Raw genomic sequence first — 21,867 nt, 5'->3', positions numbered from 1 at the left:
TGTGTATTTATATGTATGGATTTATTTATTTATATGAATTTGTGTATGTGTATGTACAGTATTTATTTGTTTATATTTATTGTGACAAAAATGTGAACTTGAGTCAAGTTCAATGTTGCCATCTAAGAAAAAATCTTAATTATGCATTATGAATACATTGTTGATTCTTTCAACTTTAAATTTGAGTAGAAATGAAAAGGTATGATATTATCATTTGGTGCAAAGTAATAAAAGTATGTGATGCAACTTCATAATCTTATTAAAATACATCAGAAATCTACAGTTCCTGTGCTTAATAAACTGTTGGAAATGGTGTCCAAATCCTAATGACTGTACAAATAGCATAGACACATCAACAACCAAAAGCCCTGCTGCTTCTTTTGTGATCTGGATTTTAAGATAAAATGGATAATTGTCCATATATTATTGGTGGCTGATGGCTAATAAACCTGCTAAAACCACCAACTAAAAAAATGAACCTGTGAAAATCACAAAGACATCAAATAGCGTGTGGAATCTTCTGCCGTAATTGCATAGCAAGGTTTAAATAAATAAATTTGTACTCCAACCACCACCCACATTTTCTTTTACATTACTGCAACATTTGACACTTTTTAAAACCTGCAAGTTTTTTGCAATAAAATTGCAATAAATCAAATTTATATATACTGAAAGTCCATTATCATTCTGGCAAATGTGTGAAAACCTAAAGGATAAATCCACATTCTCTTTTTCCTGAATGCTTACATACACTACAGAAGCATGCATATAATAGGAAAAAGAACAAAAGCGAGCAGCTCATGAAATCTAATTCTTTCATTTAAATGAGAGAGAATAGAGAAACCTTGACTAAAGTATTGCTTTTGCACTTTTCTTTGTAATTTACATCTGGTCTTGCTGACGAACTAGGCTACTATTATTTTATTCGCCCTCTAGTGGATCAAAAGAGTAACATGTCTTTACTATCTTAGAGTCTTTGCTCAGTTCAAGCATTTCAGATGCGGTTTAAAGCCCCCTTTTTAATGATAAGAGTTCTTGACAAACACTTAAACGAATATTTAAGTTTTGGTTTATGCACAGATAGATGGTATATGTCATAAAAATGACTATACATAAAAATAATTTGGTCATGGGAAATCCATTCTTAATTAAATTAAATCAACAAGAGAAAACAAGTCTGGAATGATTAAAACTTTCTTCCTCTCAGGTGCACAAAGACAAAGGAATGAGGAAGTGATGAGTCGTTGTGCAATCAGTCACTTCACACTGATGCATTGCAGTAAGGGAAATTGAATTGTTCCTCAAACACTCACACACAAGCCACAGAAACTGATCTGAAACCAAAGACACAGAGACTGTATAGGTAAGTGCAATTTTACTGATTCATTATATATGCGTTGACATTTAGTTGGTATTTTTTAATATGTTATAAAACCTTTTGTGAGGAATATACAGTACTTACAGATAACTGTTGCTTCTCTTGACTTGGCTTGGCTCAGCGAGAAAATGTTGAAGACTGATACATTCTTCTTGAATGGCTGGCAGAACCAGTTTGTGTGTTGCAAAACCTTTGTAGCTATCTTCCTTGTATATATATGCATATATATATATATATTTTTTTTTTTCTGTATATATATATATATATATATATATATATATATATATATGAAGAGTTCAGATGCAATAGCCTCTAAGTGCCATCTGAAATTTTCTTCTAGAATGATAATTTTTTATCAAGCTCGTATATTTAAGTTCAGTATTTTCACTTAAATGGCAGTGAAAATGATCTATTAATTGTCATTTAAGTGAAATTACTGAACTTAAATATACAAGCTTGATAAAAATTATCATTCTAGAAGAAAATTTCAGATGACACTTAGAGGCTTTTGCATCTGAACTCTTTATATATATATATATATGAACTGCCATATATTTAGATTTTTTGTATGATGTTTTCATATCGGTAAATTGACAATATATATATAGCCTACTGTGTGTGTGTGTGTGTGTGTTGGCAATTTACCAATATTATTATTATTTTTTACATAATACAGAAAATCAACTTTGCTTTTAACAAAAAAAATATATATTTAGCTTCACAAAGATAGGGAAATGCAAGGAGGAAGCAACACTGATATTTACCAGCAACATTGTTGGAATGTAAAATAGTCTCACCGAGACAACAACAACTGGTTTTAAATATTTTATTTTATGAAAACATGCTAAAACACGTGATCATATTACAGAAATCACTCTCTTTGAAACCCAGATTTGTTGGTCCCTTTAACTTTCTACAGTAGATCAATATTGTAACTGCATAGCAAAACACTAAGGGTGTATTCACACCAGGAAAGTCCGCTAGTTCAACTCTTCAGCATGGGTCTCTGTATGTTTGTTTGGTCTGCACCAGAGTGTGATTGTTGTATTCACACCTGCCCAAAAGATCCGCACCAAGGGGGGAAACGAACTTGAGTTCGATTCAATCGAACCAAACAAGACAGGCATGAATACACCCTAAAATCAACTTAAGAAACAGCCCTGGCCTTTGCTCTTTCAAAGCATCTTAGCATCATGACGGAGAGTTTAACAAGTGCAAGCACCACTCCACCATTTTCTTTGAAACAAATGGCTCAACTTACCCCTCATCCCAACTTGGATGCTAGTTGATATAATTCATTTCTGTACCACAAAAAGCACAAGCCACTCCCTGTTTTGAGAGACTAACCTTAACACTATTTTAAAATAAAAGTAGTTATAGCTGAATATGCTCATGCTAACTCTATTCATTTCCAGCATCCATGGAGAACAAATGGGATGCACACCAGCAACAGGAACCTTGCTCCGATAACAGTCTTGTATTTATTTGTAAGTTACCGACCAGGGAAGTATTCCAGTCACTGGACAGACAGGAACCTGTTCAGATCAAACTCCCAGCGCAATGCAGCGTCCATCAGCTTCGTGTGCGCCTGTGTATGCTAGCACAGGAGAATAACAGAATTTCTGAGCCATTTGCACTTCTGGACCCAGAACGATATAGTCTGTTGTACCGCAAGAATGAGGAGTGGTATGAAATTTATGATGACTTTCAGGTTTTGCGAACTCTGGATGCACCCTGGTTTCAGGGTACTGATGGTCTTCAGACTGTCTGCGTCACTGTGTTGGCTCAGAAAACCACCTCTGAGGAGAGAATTCGCTTCCAGGGCATTCTGAACGAACTAATCGGCCATGATTTGGACTCCTCAGACAATAATCGTTTAAGTGAGCTAGGCTATACCCGAAGAAAGTTTGCCACACCGCGAAGGGAAGAACTGAAAAACCGGGATCCTATTGCTTATGCCACTGAACCATGGACAACTTCCACAGTGCTCCCAAATGACCAGCAAGGTCAGCTTCAGCGAAAACTCTCAGTGATTCTTTATTCTAATAGTTCGAACATTTCCATTAAAACTGATTTGACACATACCCCTAGTGATCTTCTCAAGATCTTCTGGGAATCATTGCCAAAGGGGGACCTGTCATTCGAAGGATGGTCTGTTGATCATGTCCTCAAGGTGTGTGGCAGAGAGGAATTCTTGAGTGGAGACTTTAAGCTCTCAGAATATTTGTGGGTCGGGCACTGCCTTAAAAACTCACAGGAGCTTCATCTCTCAGTGGTTGCCGTCTCATCCCTTCCAGATAACACAGTAAGTAGAGAGTACTGGCCTCTGGTGGACAGCCTCACTGGTCTCTCAAACTCCCACGAGGAACTTTCCCTTAAAGGGAAGGAAGTAGAGGACATTGTGATGATTTCTCTGTGGGACTGTGAGAGAAAGTTCAGGGTTAAACTCTTAGGGTTTGACATCCCAGAACTACCAAGTAAGGTGCCACCACTTGTTCATGTGGAAGCCACCATAATATATGGTAGAAAGATTGTGTCATCGGTTTGTTCAACTCGAAAAGAGTTTACAGATGAAGTGCTGTGGAACACCTGGCTGGAATTTGACATTCTGATCAGGGATATCCCTCACGGTGCGAAATTAGGCCTCACAATTAATGCCGGTACCACAGAAGGCACATCAACCAAGGACACAAAGTCGAACTCCTCTAAAGTACCAGATTACCAGAAGGGAAAAGGGCAAGTACTATACTTTGTAAACCTCCAGTTGATTGACCACAGATCCCTTCTTAGCCAAGGTCCACACACTCTGCACATGTGGCCTTTCCCAGAATGGGACGAGGAGGCATTCACTTATGAAGCAGAAAAGCTTTCTACCGCCACTAACCCTGATGTAGCTAAATCAATGGCAATTACCTTCATGCTGGATCGCTACAGCTTTCCTGTTGTCCTGCCGCATGGCAGGAGCTCCTCTTTTAGTGGTACATCTCCTGTCTCTGGCTCTTCAACACTTGACCTTTCAGGAGAATCCAGACTCTCTTCCCCATCCAATGAGGGTCCTGCAACAACACCCTTCACAAAGACTGGTTGCTTCAGGAGGCTCAAAGAAGAAAGTGTCCACTATGCCTCAAATTTACCTCAGTTTCTTCGCACGGTCGACTGGATGATGCCAACTGTGGTCCAGGATGTCCACTGGCTGTTGAGTAACTGGGAGCCAGAAGACATAGAGCTGTTTGTGGCCCTTGAGCTCCTAAGTGTGGATTTTGCAGACATGAAGGTCAGAAGACTGGCAGTTCAAAGATTAGATATCCTATCCAATGATGAGGTACTTAAGTACCTGCTGCAGCTGGTTCAGGTAAATTGTTATAAAAGAATACTGACCTATACAATAATGCAAGTGTCAAAGTAATGAGCCGCCTAAGAGCTCTTTCTTCCAACTGTGAGTTCCAATAAAGCATGCTATTTTCTGTAGACCCTTAAAGTCGAGCCATATCATGATAGCTGTCTGGCAAGATTCCTTCTCAAAAGAGCACTAAGGGTGAGACATATGTTTCCAGCTATGCATACTTCATTAGACATTGTTTTACAGCTTTATAATTTTCACCAATAATAAATTACACCATTTCACTTGTCAAAAGATAAAGATTAACTCCATGTACTGTTGCCATTTCCTGGAACACAGAGCAGACGGATCGGACACTTCTTTTTCTGGTATTTGCGAAGTGAGGTGGCAGGATGCCCATTTTTCCGCCAGCGTATGGCGGTTATCCTGGAGGCATACCTATTGGGCTGTGGAGAAGCAATGCTGACTGAATTCCAGCGTCAAGTACAAGTCGTCAATTGTCTGCACGATGTGGCTCTAGCAGTAAAGTTGCTCTACCCAGATAGGACAGACCTTCCATCAACAGGTAAAGTTCAAACAACTGTGCAATCAGTACTATTTGTGTTTTATATATTCATCTACATTATCATGTATGTGTGTCAGCTCCTCAGAAGCTGCAGGAGTTATTGGAGGAGTGCAATTTACCCTCTGACTTCCAGGTGCCTTTTGATCCTCGTGTCAGAGCAGGAAGTATCATAGTGAGTTGATCATATTTATCTATAGATATAGTTCCAGTATATGCTTGAATATTAAAATGTTATCAGATTGTTTATATAGCATACTTATAGCAAACATAAGCTTCTCTGTGTTGGGGGTTCTAAGCTTCTCTGTGTCCCAACATAAACTGTATTTAGGCCTTAAATACATTTTTAAAAAAGTAGCCCTTAAATACATAGTATACCATACTCTAATTATTCATTCATCCTCATGCCGTTCCAAACACGTATGACACAATAACATATTTTGAAAATTATTTTTTATTGTTTGGATAAAACCAATTGACACATTATTCAAAATATCTTCATTTGTGTTTGTCTGAAAAAAGAAAGTCATACAGTTTTGAAATGACATGAGGGTGAGTAAATGACGACATCATTTTCATTTTTGGGTGAACTATCACTTTAACTCAAACTGTGCTTCACACAGCTGAAAGAATGTAAGGTGATGGCCTCTAAGAAAAAGCCACTCTGGCTTGAGTTCTGCATAAAGTCAGAAGCTCCAGAATCTCCAGACCCTCCTACTGTCGGCATCATCTTTAAGCATGGAGATGACCTCCGACAGGACATGCTCATTATCCAGGTAAACTAGCAACTATTCAAAAATAACAGACTGATTTTCACTAGCAACTTAAAACAAAATGTTGTTTTTCAGACTCTCAAGGTCATGGACTCAATTTGGCAAGAAAAGGGTTTAGACTTAAACCTGGTGCCTTATGGATGCATTTCAACAGGATATAACATAGGTAATGCTCAGTCTTACTCTTGTTCTTATAATAGCAGTAAATTCCGCAGTGAAAGCACTTAAAAAAAATCAACAAATATTGACCTTAAAGCAAAGCACATATAAAAAAAAAAAAAAAAAACTGACAGCACTCAGTGATACTTGATTCTAAATTACGTGGTACAAAAAAAGTCTAATGACCAACAAACTGATCAAGTGACTGTTGTCTCTGACATTTAGCTTTATATCTGTCTTTGACACAGGAATGATTGAGATTGTGCGAAATGCGATCACTATTGCCTCAGTTCAGAAGAGTCAAGGAGGTATGGCAGGAGCTTTCAAAAACAATGCCTTGTATGACTGGCTTCAGAGGATGTGCCCATTCCAGGAAAAAGTAAGCAGTGGGCCACCCACTTTCAGTCAACTGCCTTCCACCAGATCTGAGATGTCTCGTCTGATAAGCATATCTGATGTTTCTCTTCCTTATGTGTTATACTTTGGTGCAACAGCACTTTCAAGCTATGGAGAAGTTTGTGAACTCGTGTGCCGGCTACTGTGTGGCCACATATGTGCTGGGTATAGGTGATCGGCACAACGACAACATTATGATCACTGATCAAGGTAAAAGAACAAGTTTAAAACATTTAAAATAAAATAAAAAGCCATTTTGCATGATGTCTGTTTTTTTTTTTTTTTATCTGCAGAACCAGTAAACTATGCAGACAAACATATTACAAGAAAATTATCTATGAAATACTTCAGTCATGATCTTGTTACAGCTGGTTACTAAAATATAATGCATGCCATCTTTGACACTTGCCATCCATCCAAAATGCCTAGAGTATTCTAGATTTTTTTTTTATAGATATTTCAATAGCACAGAACATGGGCATGAATAGATATACTAGTGGTTTACTAATGAATGTGTCTACAGAGAATCTAACAAATATTAAGTCTTCTGTTCTTCTCAGGCAACTTGTTTCACATTGATTTTGGCCACATTTTGGGCAACACTAAAAGCTTCATGGGGGTGAACAGAGAAAGGGTGCCCTTTGTCCTCACCCCTGACTTCCTGTACGTTATGGGCAGGGTGAAAGGCCGTCCCAGCCTTTACTTCAAGAGATTTATGGTATGTTCTTCTGCACTGTCAAAATCTTCTCAGTGTTACAATGTTCTATCTGGATTAGTGACAGAGTAACAAGTAAAAAATAAAACAATTTGTATGTTCAATCATGCAAACACGTGATTTGAACAAGTCAACAAAATGCTACAGCCTCAAGTATCTGTTCTTTCTCTAGGACACCTGTATCAATGCCTATCTATCCCTCCGGTCTCAGTCTCGCCTTCTTATCACGCTCTTCTCTCTAATGCTTCTCACGGGAATCCCTGAGCTCAGCATGTCACAGGACATGCTCTACCTACGTACTGCACTGCAGCAGGATCAAGGGGAGGACGAGGCTCGGAATCACTTCCTGCAGCAGATTGCACTTTGCGAGCAGAAAGGTTGGACTGTGCAGGCAAACTGGTGGTTTCACTTGATGGCGGGCATTAAATAGAAAACATGAGGAACTATGTATCTTTCTGACAGATAATGTAAGTTAGTAAAGAGAATGTGTCTGCATGCTACAACTTAAAGGCACAGTTCACCCAAAAATTAAATTTTGATTATGTAATTTACTCACCTTTGTCATTCCAAACTTGATTTTGCTGATTTTATTTTCTACACTGAACACAAGGAGATGATAGTCAGGAAGTTCATGCTGCTGTCCAGGCAGGAGTCAAATTTCTAAAAGGACAAAAAGCAAGCACAATTGGTCCATTTGAATCCTGCACTATTACAAGTCTTCAGGAGCCATACTTATGTAAAGAATAGACTGAAATTTAAGTTGTTACTGAAAATCTTTCCCTCTGCTGTAGGTCTCAAAATCATTTATGCAACTTAAAGGGATTGTTCACCCCAAAATGAAAATTCTGTCATCAATTACTCACCCTCAAGTTGTTCCAAACCTGGAGATTCTTTCTTCTGCTTAAAACAAAAGAATATATTTAGAGGAATATGGGTAATCAAATAGATGATAGGCCCCATTGACTTCCATAGTAGAAAAAAATACAATGGAAGTCAATGGGGCACATCAAATGTCTGGTAACCAACATCTTTCAAAATATCTTATTTTCTGTTCAACAGAAGAAATAAATTCATACAGGTTTGGAACAACATGAGGGTGAGTAAATGATCTATTGAACTATTCCTTTAACTGCACAAATTCAGATTTGGCACATTAATGTAGTATGGAAAAACCAGACTAAATATTCTCTTGTTTTTCCATGAAGGAAGAAATTTAGGAAGGTTTGTAACAATGTGAGGGTGAATTTTCAACTTTGGGTGAACTATCCTTTTAAATGTAACATTTTATCATGAAAATTACATGGAGAAAAAATGTTGTGTTCAAAATAAACAACAAATCTTTGTTTGCTACATGTTATTTTTTCCCATTCAACAATTATCAAAGAACCAGTGTCACAAATCACAGATAAATTTAGACCATCTTGAGTGTTAGAAAGACCATCAGTGTATCATGACAATGCTGTAATAATAAGACTGAAATATAGCTGCAAGCAGCAATACGGGGCCAAGCCCTGCAAGGCAGAGCAAGCAACAGCCGCTGTAGCGCAATGCGGAGCCAGAAGAGCAAAACATCAGAAATTTAATGTACATCAAGCACAGTAAGCACATCAATTACAGCAGCACAGCTAGCATTTAAGCACCAACAGCAGTGCAGAGCCGGAAGGAATTTAAATTATTATTTTATACACAATTTCAAAGTCGCCCCACACTGGTCTCGAACCCACGACCACAATGGTTCGGGATTCATGACGCATGGTTGAACCACTTGCGCCACCCAGAGGACATGTTTTACAAAGCTGCAGAGGAGAGGCTTCAGTGTGTGAATGAGCACACAAAATCATGTTAACGAGATTAGCATGCTAAGCTAACTTAATGCTAATATAGCTTATGATGTGGTACATCCAATGCTGGCAAAATAGATATCCTCAGATTCGACATGACGCAAGGAATCGATAGACACCAATTTTATGATTTTGTGACAAACTGTTCACAAGTTACAGCCTCTGAACCAATTATGGGTTGACCTCATTAAGTTTGCGACATCATAACTTTTTTTTTCCAGTATAGCAAAAAAATCGGGGACAGTACTTTTATGCGGCTCAGTCCGAAGATCATTTGAGTACATGTTTGGACAAAATTAGACCAATTTTGAAGGAGGAGTAGCGAAAAAACTGTTTTACATTCACTCCAATATGGCGGCCAGTCACATTGTTGATAAATAACATATGAGATATCGTTGAAATCGGCATAAGCCAAGGAATATATTGACATAAAGAAATCAAATTTCAAGCAATGTTAGCAAAAGTTATAAGCGTTTTTTCAAAAAACAATGATATCTCTGGAACACTAGGTGGCGCTGTGATCAAATTTCTCAGGTACCTTCGGGCCATGCTAATGATGATCCATACCAAATTTGGTGAAGAAATTTCAAATAGTTTAAAAGATATTGCAAATTATGACATCATTCAAAATGGCGGACACGTGGTACATCCCATCATGGCAAAATCGATATCCACGGATTTGTCATGACCCAAGGAATCGATAGACACCAAGTTTATAATTTTCTGACAAACTGTTCATAAGTTATTGGCCAAAATATGCATTTTCCATATCTCATGACCCGTAGGTGGCGCTGTTCCCAACTTTGGCATGGAACCTCAGATCATGCTTCCGATGAAGTGTACCAATTTTCGTTTCGATTGATCAAAGTTTGGCCGAGCTATAGCTTCTGAACCAATTTTGGGTCGACCTCGTTAAGTTTGCGACGTCATAACTTTTGATCAGAGAAGAATAAAAAAAATCGGGGACAGTACTTTTATGCGGCTCAGTCCGAAGATCATTTGAGTACATGTTTGGACAAAATTAGACCAATTTTGAAGGAGGAGTAGCAAAAAAACTGCATACTGTACTTTTCAAAATGGCCACTACTGTAATGGGCGGAGTCTTAATGTAAGATATTGGTTCTAATCAGCATGATGAGATGAATCAGGTGTACTAAGTTTCATTTTTCTAGATCAAAGGGTTCAAAAGTTATAACCATTTCAATGTTGAATTTTTGAACTGCTGGTGGCGCTATAGAGTTGGACCTAGAGACTCAAAAATTGCTACAATTACTTTTCATTACCATCACTACAAGTGTGCCAAATTTCATCATTTTCCTATGTATGGTTCATAGGGCTGCCATAGACTTCAAGAGGAGGAAGAAGAATAATAATAATAAATATAGCTGCAAGCAGCAATACGGGGCCAAGCCCTGCAAGGCAGAGCAAGCAACAGCCGCTGTAGCGCAATGCGGAGCCAGAAGAGCAAAACATCAGAAATTTAATGTACATCAAGCACAGTAAGCACATCAATTACAGCAGCACAGCTAGCATTTAAGCACCAACAGCAGTGCAGAGCCGGAAGGAATTTAAATTATTATTTTATACACAATTTCAAAGTCGCCCCACACTGGTCTCGAACCCACGACCACAATGGTTCGGGATTCATGACGCATGGTTGAACCACTTGCGCCACCCAGAGGACATGTTTTACAAAGCTGCAGAGGAGAGGCTTCAGTGTGTGAATGAGCACACAAAATCATGTTAACGAGATTAGCATGCTAAGCTAACTTAATGCTAATATAGCTTATGATGTGGTACATCCAATGCTGGCAAAATAGATATCCTCAGATTCGACATGACGCAAGGAATCGATAGACACCAATTTTATGATTTTGTGACAAACTGTTCACAAGTTACAGCCTCTGAACCAATTATGGGTTGACCTCATTAAGTTTGCGACATCATAACTTTTTTTTTCGAGTATAGCAAAAAAATCGGGGACAGTACTTTTATGCGGCTCAGTCCGAAGATCATTTGAGTACATGTTTGGACAAAATTAGACCAATTTTGAAGGAGGAGTAGCGAAAAAACTGTTTTACATTCACTCCAATATGGCGGCCAGTCACATTGTTGATAAATAACATATGAGATATCGTTGAAATCGGCATAAGCCAAGGAATATATTGACATAAAGAAATCAAATTTCAAGCAATGTTAGCAAAAGTTATAAGCGTTTTTTCAAAAAACAATGATATCTCTGGAACACTAGGTGGCGCTGTGATCAAATTTCTCAGGTACCTTCGGGCCATGCTAATGATGATCCATACCAAATTTGGTGAAGAAATTTCAAATAGTTTAAAAGATATTGCAAATTATGACATCATTCAAAATGGCGGACACGTGGTACATCCCATCATGGCAAAATCGATATCCACGGATTTGTCATGACCCAAGGAATCGATAGACACCAAGTTTATAATTTTCTGACAAACTGTTCATAAGTTATTGGCCAAAATATGCATTTTCCATATCTCATGACCCGTAGGTGGCGCTGTTCCCAACTTTGGCATGGAACCTCAGATCATGCTTCCGATGAAGTGTACCAATTTTCGTTTCGATTGATCAAAGTTTGGCCGAGCTATAGCTTCTGAACCAATTTTGGGTCGACCTCGTTAAGTTTGCGACGTCATAACTTTTGATCAGAGAAGAATAAAAAAAATCGGGGACAGTACTTTTATGCGGCTCAGTCCGAAGATCATTTGAGTACATGTTTGGACAAAATTAGACCAATTTTGAAGGAGGAGTAGCAAAAAAACTGCATACTGTACTTTTCAAAATGGCCACTACTGTAATGGGCGGAGTCTTAATGTAAGATATTGGTTCTAATCAGCATGATGAGATGAATCAGGTGTACTAAGTTTCATTTTTCTAGATCAAAGGGTTCAAAAGTTATAACCATTTCAATGTTGAATTTTTGAACTGCTGGTGGCGCTATAGAGTTGGACCTAGAGACTCAAAAATTGCTACAATTACTTTTCATTACCATCACTACAAGTGTGCCAAATTTCATCATTTTCCTATGTATGGTTCATAGGGCTGCCATAGACTTCAAGAGGAGGAAGAAGAATAATAATAATAAATATAGCTGCAAGCAGCAATACGGGGCCAAGCCCTGCAAGGCAGAGCAAGCAACAGCCGCTGTAGCGCAATGCGGAGCCAGAAGAGCAAAACATCAGAAATTTAATGTACATCAAGCACAGTAAGCACATCAATTACAGCAGCACAGCTAGCATTTAAGCACCAACAGCAGTGCAGAGCCGGAAGGAATTTAAATTATTATTTTATACACAATTTCAAAGTCGCCCCACACTGGTCTCGAACCCACGACCACAATGGTTCGGGATTCATGACGCATGGTTGAACCACTTGCGCCACCCAGAGGACATGTTTTACAAAGCTGCAGAGGAGAGGCTTCAGTGTGTGAATGAGCACACAAAATCATGTTAACGAGATTAGCATGCTAAGCTAACTTAATGCTAATATAGCTTATGATGTGGTACATCCAATGCTGGCAAAATAGATATCCTCAGATTCGACATGACGCAAGGAATCGATAGACACCAATTTTATGATTTTGTGACAAACTGTTCACAAGTTACAGCCTCTGAACCAATTATGGGTTGACCTCATTAAGTTTGCGACATCATAACTTTTTTTTTCCAGTATAGCAAAAAAATCGGGGACAGTACTTTTATGCGGCTCAGTCCGAAGATCATTTGAGTACATGTTTGGACAAAATTAGACCAATTTTGAAGGAGGAGTAGCGAAAAAACTGTTTTACATTCACTCCAATATGGCGGCCAGTCACATTGTTGATAAATAACATATGAGATATCGTTGAAATCGGCATAAGCCAAGGAATATATTGACATAAAGAAATCAAATTTCAAGCAATGTTAGCAAAAGTTATAAGCGTTTTTTCAAAAAACAATGATATCTCTGGAACACTAGGTGGCGCTGTGATCAAATTTCTCAGGTACCTTCGGGCCATGCTAATGATGATCCATACCAAATTTGGTGAAGAAATTTCAAATAGTTTAAAAGATATTGCAAATTATGACATCATTCAAAATGGCGGACACGTGGTACATCCCATCATGGCAAAATCGATATCCACGGATTTGTCATGACCCAAGGAATCGATAGACACCAAGTTTATAATTTTCTGACAAACTGTTCATAAGTTATTGGCCAAAATATGCATTTTCCATATCTCATGACCCGTAGGTGGCGCTGTTCCCAACTTTGGCATGGAACCTCAGATCATGCTTCCGATGAAGTGTACCAATTTTCGTTTCGATTGATCAAAGTTTGGCCGAGCTATAGCTTCTGAACCAATTTTGGGTCGACCTCGTTAAGTTTGCGACGTCATAACTTTTGATCAGAGAAGAATAAAAAAAATCGGGGACAGTACTTTTATGCGGCTCAGTCCGAAGATCATTTGAGTACATGTTTGGACAAAATTAGACCAATTTTGAAGGAGGAGTAGCAAAAAAACTGCATACTGTACTTTTCAAAATGGCCACTACTGTAATGGGCGGAGTCTTAATGTAAGATATTGGTTCTAATCAGCATGATGAGATGAATCAGGTGTACTAAGTTTCATTTTTCTAGATCAAAGGGTTCAAAAGTTATAACCATTTCAATGTTGAATTTTTGAACTGCTGGTGGCGCTATAGAGTTGGACCTAGAGACTCAAAAATTGCTACAATTACTTTTCATTACCATCACTACAAGTGTGCCAAATTTCATCATTTTCCTATGTATGGTTCATAGGGCTGCCATAGACTTCAAGAGGAGGAAGAAGAATAATAATAATAAATATAGCTGCAAGCAGCAATACGGGGCCAAGCCCTGCAAGGCAGAGCAAGCAACAGCCGCTGTAGCGCAATGCGGAGCCAGAAGAGCAAAACATCAGAAATTTAATGTACATCAAGCACAGTAAGCACATCAATTACAGCAGCACAGCTAGCATTTAAGCACCAACAGCAGTGCAGAGCCGGAAGGAATTTAAATTATTATTTTATACACAATTTCAAAGTCGCCCCACACTGGTCTCGAACCCACGACCACAATGGTTCGGGATTCATGACGCATGGTTGAACCACTTGCGCCACCCAGAGGACATGTTTTACAAAGCTGCAGAGGAGAGGCTTCAGTGTGTGAATGAGCACACAAAATCATGTTAACGAGATTAGCATGCTAAGCTAACTTAATGCTAATATAGCTTATGATGTGGTACATCCAATGCTGGCAAAATAGATATCCTCAGATTCGACATGACGCAAGGAATCGATAGACACCAATTTTATGATTTTGTGACAAACTGTTCACAAGTTACAGCCTCTGAACCAATTATGGGTTGACCTCATTAAGTTTGCGACATCATAACTTTTTTTTTCCAGTATAGCAAAAAAATCGGGGACAGTACTTTTATGCGGCTCAGTCCGAAGATCATTTGAGTACATGTTTGGACAAAATTAGACCAATTTTGAAGGAGGAGTAGCGAAAAAACTGTTTTACATTCACTCCAATATGGCGGCCAGTCACATTGTTGATAAATAACATATGAGATATCGTTGAAATCGGCATAAGCCAAGGAATATATTGACATAAAGAAATCAAATTTCAAGCAATGTTAGCAAAAGTTATAAGCGTTTTTTCAAAAAACAATGATATCTCTGGAACACTAGGTGGCGCTGTGATCAAATTTCTCAGGTACCTTCGGGCCATGCTAATGATGATCCATACCAAATTTGGTGAAGAAATTTCAAATAGTTTAAAAGATATTGCAAATTATGACATCATTCAAAATGGCGGACACGTGGTACATCCCATCATGGCAAAATCGATATCCACGGATTTGTCATGACCCAAGGAATCGATAGACACCAAGTTTATAATTTTCTGACAAACTGTTCATAAGTTATTGGCCAAAATATGCATTTTCCATATCTCATGACCCGTAGGTGGCGCTGTTCCCAACTTTGGCATGGAACCTCAGATCATGCTTCCGATGAAGTGTACCAATTTTCGTTTCGATTGATCAAAGTTTGGCCGAGCTATAGCTTCTGAACCAATTTTGGGTCGACCTCGTTAAGTTTGCGACGTCATAACTTTTGATCAGAGAAGAATAAAAAAAATCGGGGACAGTACTTTTATGCGGCTCAGTCCGAAGATCATTTGAGTACATGTTTGGACAAAATTAGACCAATTTTGAAGGAGGAGTAGCAAAAAAACTGCATACTGTACTTTTCAAAATGGCCACTACTGTAATGGGCGGAGTCTTAATGTAAGATATTGGTTCTAATCAGCATGATGAGATGAATCAGGTGTACTAAGTTTCATTTTTCTAGATCAAAGGGTTCAAAAGTTATAACCATTTCAATGTTGAATTTTTGAACTGCTGGTGGCGCTATAGAGTTGGACCTAGAGACTCAAAAATTGCTACAATTACTTTTCATTACCATCACTACAAGTGTGCCAAATTTCATCATTTTCCTATGTATGGTTCATAGGGCTGCCATAGACTTCAAGAGGAGGAAGAAGAATAATAATAATAATAAATATAGCTGCAAGCAGCAATACGGGGCCAAGCCCTGCAAGGCAGAGCAAGCAACAGCCGCTGTAGCGCAATGCGGAGCCAGAAGAGCAAAACATCAGAAATTTAATGTACATCAAGCACAGTAAGCACATCAATTACAGCAGCACAGCTAGCATTTAAGCACCAACAGCAGTGCAGAGCCGGAAGGAATTTAAATTATTATTTTATACACAATTTCAAAGTCGCCCCACACTGGTCTCGAACCCACGACCACAATGGTTCGGGATTCATGACGCATGGTTGAACCACTTGCGCCACCCAGAGGACATGTTTTACAAAGCTGCAGAGGAGAGGCTTCAGTGTGTGAATGAGCACACAAAATCATGTTAACGAGATTAGCATGCTAAGCTAACTTAATGCTAATATAGCTTATGATGTGGTACATCCAATGCTGGCAAAAAAGATATCCTCGGATTCGACATGACGCAAGGAATCGATAGAGACCAATTTTATGATTTTGTGACAAACTGTTCACAAGTTACAGCCTCTGAACCAATTATGGGTCGACCTCGTTAAGTTTGCGACATCATAACTTTTTTTTTCCAGTAGAGCAAAAAAATCGGGGACAGTACTTTTATGCGGCTCAGTCCGAAGATCATTTGAGTACATATTTGGACAAAATTAGACCAATTTTGAAGGAGGAGTAGCGAAAAAACTGTTTTACATTCGCTCCAATATGGCGGCCAGTCACATTGTTGAAAAATAACATATGAGATATCGTTGAAATCGGCATAAGCCAAGGAATATATTGACATAAAGAAATCAAATTTCAAGCAATGTTGGCAAAAGTTATAAGTGTTTTTTCAAAAAACAATGATATCTCTGGAACACTAGGTGGCGCTGTGATCAAACTTCTCATGTACCTTCGGGCCATGCTAATGATGATCCATACCAAATTTGGTGAAGAAATTTCAAATAGTTTAAAAGATATTGCAAATTATGACATCATTCAAAATGGCGGACACGTGGTACATCCCATTATGGCAAAATCGATATCCACGGATTTGTCATGACCCAAGGAATCGATAGACACCAAGTTTATAATTTTCTGACAAACTGTTCATAAGTTATTGGCCAAAATATGCATTTTCCATATCTCATGACCCGTAGGTGGCGCTGTTCCCAACTTTGGCATGGAACCTCAGATCATGCTTCCGATGAAGTGTACCAATTTTCGTTTCGATTGATCAAAGTTTGGCCGAGCTATAGCTTCTGAACCAATTTTGGGTCGACCTCGTTAAGTTTGCGACGTCATAACTTTTGATCAGAGAAGAATAAAAAAAATCGGGGACAGTACTTTTATGCGGCTCAGTCCGAAGATCATTTGAGTACATGTTTGGACAAAATTAGACCAATTTTGAAGGAGGAGTAGCAAAAAAACTGCATACTGTACTTTTCAAAATGGCCACTACTGTAATGGGCGGAGTCTTAATGTAAGATATTGGTTCTAATCAGCATGATGAGATGAATCAGGTGTACTAAGTTTCATTTTTCTAGATCAAAGGGTTCAAAAGTTATAACCATTTCAATGTTGAATTTTTGAACTGCTGGTGGCGCTATAGAGTTGGACCTAGAGACTCAAAAATTGCTACAATTACTTTTCATTACCATCACTACAAGTGTGCCAAATTTCATCATTTTCCTATGTATGGTTCATAGGGCTGCCATAGACTTCAAGAGGAGGAAGAAGAATAATAATAATAATAATAATAAGAAAACTAACAGATACAATAGGTGCCATAGCCCCTTCGGGGCTTGGCCCCTAATAATAAGAAAACTAACAGATACAATAGGTGCCATAGCCCCTTCGGGGCTTGGCCCCTAATAATAATAAGAAAACTAACAGATACAATAGGTGCCATAGCCCCTTCGGGGCTTGGCCCCTAATAATAATAAGAAAACTAACAGATACAATAGGTGCCATAGCCCCTTCGGGGCTTGGCCCCTAATAATAATAAGAAAACTAACAGATACAATAGGTGCCATAGCCCCTTCGGGGCTTGGCCCCTAATAAGAAAACTAACAGATACAATAGGTGCCATAGCCCCTTCGGGGCTTGGCCCCTAATAAGAAAACTAACAGATACAATAGGTGCCATAGCCCCTTCGGGGCTTGGCCCCTAATAAGAAAACTAACAGATACAATAGGTGCCATAGCCCCTTCGGGGCTTGGCCCCTAATAAGAAAACTAACAGATACAATAGGTGCCATAGCCCCTTCGGGGCTTGGCCCCTAATAATAAGAAAACTAACAGATACAATAGGGGCCATAGCCCCTTCGGGGCTTGGCCCCTAAATAGCTGCAAGCAGCAATACGGGGCCAAGCCCTGCAAGGCAGAGCAAGCAACAGCCGCTGTAGCGCAATGCGGAGCCAGAAGAGCAAAACATCAGAAATTTAATGTACATCAAGCACAGTAAGCACATCAATTACAGCAGCACAGCTAGCATTTAAGCACCAACAGCAGTGCAGAGCCGGAAGGAATTTAAATTATTATTTTATACACAATTTCAAAGTCGCCCCACACTGGTCTCGAACCCACGACCACAATGGTTCGGGATTCATGACGCATGGTTGAACCACTTGCGCCACCCAGAGGACATGTTTTACAAAGCTGCAGAGGAGAGGCTTCAGTGTGTGAATGAGCACACAAAATCATGTTAACGAGATTAGCATGCTAAGCTAACTTAATGCTAATATAGCTTATGATGTGGTACATCCAATGCTGGCAAAATAGATATCCTCAGATTCGACATGACGCAAGGAATCGATAGACACCAATTTTATGATTTTGTGACAAACTGTTCACAAGTTACAGCCTCTGAACCAATTATGGGTTGACCTCATTAAGTTTGCGACATCATAACTTTTTTTTTCCAGTATAGCAAAAAAATCGGGGACAGTACTTTTATGCGGCTCAGTCCGAAGATCATTTGAGTACATGTTTGGACAAAATTAGACCAATTTTGAAGGAGGAGTAGCGAAAAAACTGTTTTACATTCACTCCAATATGGCGGCCAGTCACATTGTTGATAAATAACATATGAGATATCGTTGAAATCGGCATAAGCCAAGGAATATATTGACATAAAGAAATCAAATTTCAAGCAATGTTAGCAAAAGTTATAAGCGTTTTTTCAAAAAACAATGATATCTCTGGAACACTAGGTGGCGCTGTGATCAAATTTCTCAGGTACCTTCGGGCCATGCTAATGATGATCCATACCAAATTTGGTGAAGAAATTTCAAATAGTTTAAAAGATATTGCAAATTATGACATCATTCAAAATGGCGGACACGTGGTACATCCCATCATGGCAAAATCGATATCCACGGATTTGTCATGACCCAAGGAATCGATAGACACCAAGTTTATAATTTTCTGACAAACTGTTCATAAGTTATTGGCCAAAATATGCATTTTCCATATCTCATGACCCGTAGGTGGCGCTGTTCCCAACTTTGGCATGGAACCTCAGATCATGCTTCCGATGAAGTGTACCAATTTTCGTTTCGATTGATCAAAGTTTGGCCGAGCTATAGCTTCTGAACCAATTTTGGGTCGACCTCGTTAAGTTTGCGACGTCATAACTTTTGATCAGAGAAGAATAAAAAAAATCGGGGACAGTACTTTTATGCGGCTCAGTCCGAAGATCATTTGAGTACATGTTTGGACAAAATTAGACCAATTTTGAAGGAGGAGTAGCAAAAAAACTGCATACTGTACTTTTCAAAATGGCCACTACTGTAATGGGCGGAGTCTTAATGTAAGATATTGGTTCTAATCAGCATGATGAGATGAATCAGGTGTACTAAGTTTCATTTTTCTAGATCAAAGGGTTCAAAAGTTATAACCATTTCAATGTTGAATTTTTGAACTGCTGGTGGCGCTATAGAGTTGGACCTAGAGACTCAAAAATTGCTACAATTACTTTTCATTACCATCACTACAAGTGTGCCAAATTTCATCATTTTCCTATGTATGGTTCATAGGGCTGCCATAGACTTCAAGAGGAGGAAGAAGAATAATAATAATAATAATAAATATAGCTGCAAGCAGCAATACGGGGCCAAGCCCTGCAAGGCAGAGCAAGCAACAGCCGCTGTAGCGCAATGCGGAGCCAGAAGAGCAAAACATCAGAAATTTAATGTACATCAAGCACAGTAAGCACATCAATTACAGCAGCACAGCTAGCATTTAAGCACCAACAGCAGTGCAGAGCCGGAAGGAATTTAAATTATTATTTTATACACAATTTCAAAGTCGCCCCACACTGGTCTCGAACCCACGACCACAATGGTTCGGGATTCATGACGCATGGTTGAACCACTTGCGCCACCCAGAGGACATGTTTTACAAAGCTGCAGAGGAGAGGCTTCAGTGTGTGAATGAGCACACAAAATCATGTTAACGAGATTAGCATGCTAAGCTAACTTAATGCTAATATAGCTTATGATGTGGTACATCCAATGCTGGCAAAATAGATATCCTCAGATTCGACATGACGCAAGGAATCGATAGACACCAATTTTATGATTTTGTGACAAACTGTTCACAAGTTACAGCCTCTGAACCAATTATGGGTTGACCTCATTAAGTTTGCGACATCATAACTTTTTTTTTCCAGTATAGCAAAAAAATCGGGGACAGTACTTTTATGCGGCTCAGTCCGAAGATCATTTGAGTACATGTTTGGACAAAATTAGACCAATTTTGAAGGAGGAGTAGCGAAAAAACTGTTTTACATTCACTCCAATATGGCGGCCAGTCACATTGTTGATAAATAACATATGAGATATCGTTGAAATCGGCATAAGCCAAGGAATATATTGACATAAAGAAATCAAATTTCAAGCAATGTTAGCAAAAGTTATAAGCGTTTTTTCAAAAAACAATGATATCTCTGGAACACTAGGTGGCGCTGTGATCAAATTTCTCAGGTACCTTCGGGCCATGCTAATGATGATCCATACCAAATTTGGTGAAGAAATTTCAAATAGTTTAAAAGATATTGCAAATTATGACATCATTCAAAATGGCGGACACGTGGTACATCCCATCATGGCAAAATCGATATCCACGGATTTGTCATGACCCAAGGAATCGATAGACACCAAGTTTATAATTTTCTGACAAACTGTTCATAAGTTATTGGCCAAAATATGCATTTTCCATATCTCATGACCCGTAGGTGGCGCTGTTCCCAACTTTGGCATGGAACCTCAGATCATGCTTCCGATGAAGTGTACCAATTTTCGTTTCGATTGATCAAAGTTTGGCCGAGCTATAGCTTCTGAACCAATTTTGGGTCGACCTCGTTAAGTTTGCGACGTCATAACTTTTGATCAGAGAAGAATAAAAAAAATCGGGGACAGTACTTTTATGCGGCTCAGTCCGAAGATCATTTGAGTACATGTTTGGACAAAATTAGACCAATTTTGAAGGAGGAGTAGCAAAAAAACTGCATACTGTACTTTTCAAAATGGCCACTACTGTAATGGGCGGAGTCTTAATGTAAGATATTGGTTCTGATCAGCATGATGAGATGAATCAGGTGTACTAAGTTTCATTTTTCTAGATCAAAGGGTTCAAAAGTTATAACCATTTCAATGTTGAATTTTTGAACTGCTGGTGGCGCTATAGAGTTGGACCTAGAGACTCAAAAATTGCTACAATTACTTTTCATTACCATCACTACAAGTGTGCCAAATTTCATCATTTTCCTATGTATGGTTCATAGGGCTGCCATAGACTTCAAGAGGAGGAAGAAGAATAATAATAATAATAATAAATATAGCTGCAAGCAGCAATACAGGGGCCAAGCCCTTAAACGCACCGCAAGCAGAACAAGTATGGTGCACAGCAAGCACAGCCAGCACACCGTGTACATCAAGCACAGCAAGTACTGTAAGCACTGCAGCGCGCAAGCATTTAAGCACCAACAGCAGTGCGGAGCCGGAAGAACAAAACATTAGAAATTAAATGTACATGTAAATGAAGCACAGCGAGCATTTAAGCACCAACAGCAGTGCAGAGCCGGAAGGAATTTAAATGACAACT

General features: G+C 38.9%; 1 protein-coding gene across 2 annotated transcripts; it reads left to right on the top strand.

Annotated features, from left to right (window-relative positions):
- The first annotated feature begins 1,263 nt into the window (after nt 1-1,263).
- Nucleotides 1,264-8,672, top strand: LOC311073054 (phosphatidylinositol 4,5-bisphosphate 3-kinase catalytic subunit gamma isoform). Of its 2 annotated transcripts, XM_084098477.1 has the most exons (12): nt 1,277-1,363; nt 2,794-4,730; nt 4,848-4,913; nt 5,058-5,283; nt 5,361-5,455; nt 5,904-6,056; nt 6,129-6,219; nt 6,461-6,591; nt 6,707-6,818; nt 7,169-7,326; nt 7,496-7,770; nt 8,419-8,669. In XM_084098477.1, exons 2-11 carry the CDS (start codon nt 2,799-2,801, stop codon nt 7,751-7,753), a joined length of 3,222 nt encoding a protein of 1,073 aa, XP_083954603.1. In that variant the 5' UTR covers nt 1,277-1,363; nt 2,794-2,798; the 3' UTR covers nt 7,754-7,770; nt 8,419-8,669. The 2 variants fall into 2 exon arrangements, with proteins under 2 accessions (XP_083954602.1, XP_083954603.1); XM_084098476.1 differs by having other exon boundaries at nt 1,264-1,363; nt 7,496-8,672.
- The last annotated feature ends 13,195 nt before the right edge of the window (nt 8,673-21,867 follow it).

This window comes from Abramis brama (genome assembly GCF_963993115.1).
Source record: "Abramis brama genome assembly, chromosome: 22".
NCBI lineage: Eukaryota > Metazoa > Chordata > Actinopteri > Cypriniformes > Leuciscidae > Abramis > Abramis brama.
Note: the sequence above shows the minus strand (reverse complement) of the source record. Positions and strands in the feature narration are given on the sequence as shown.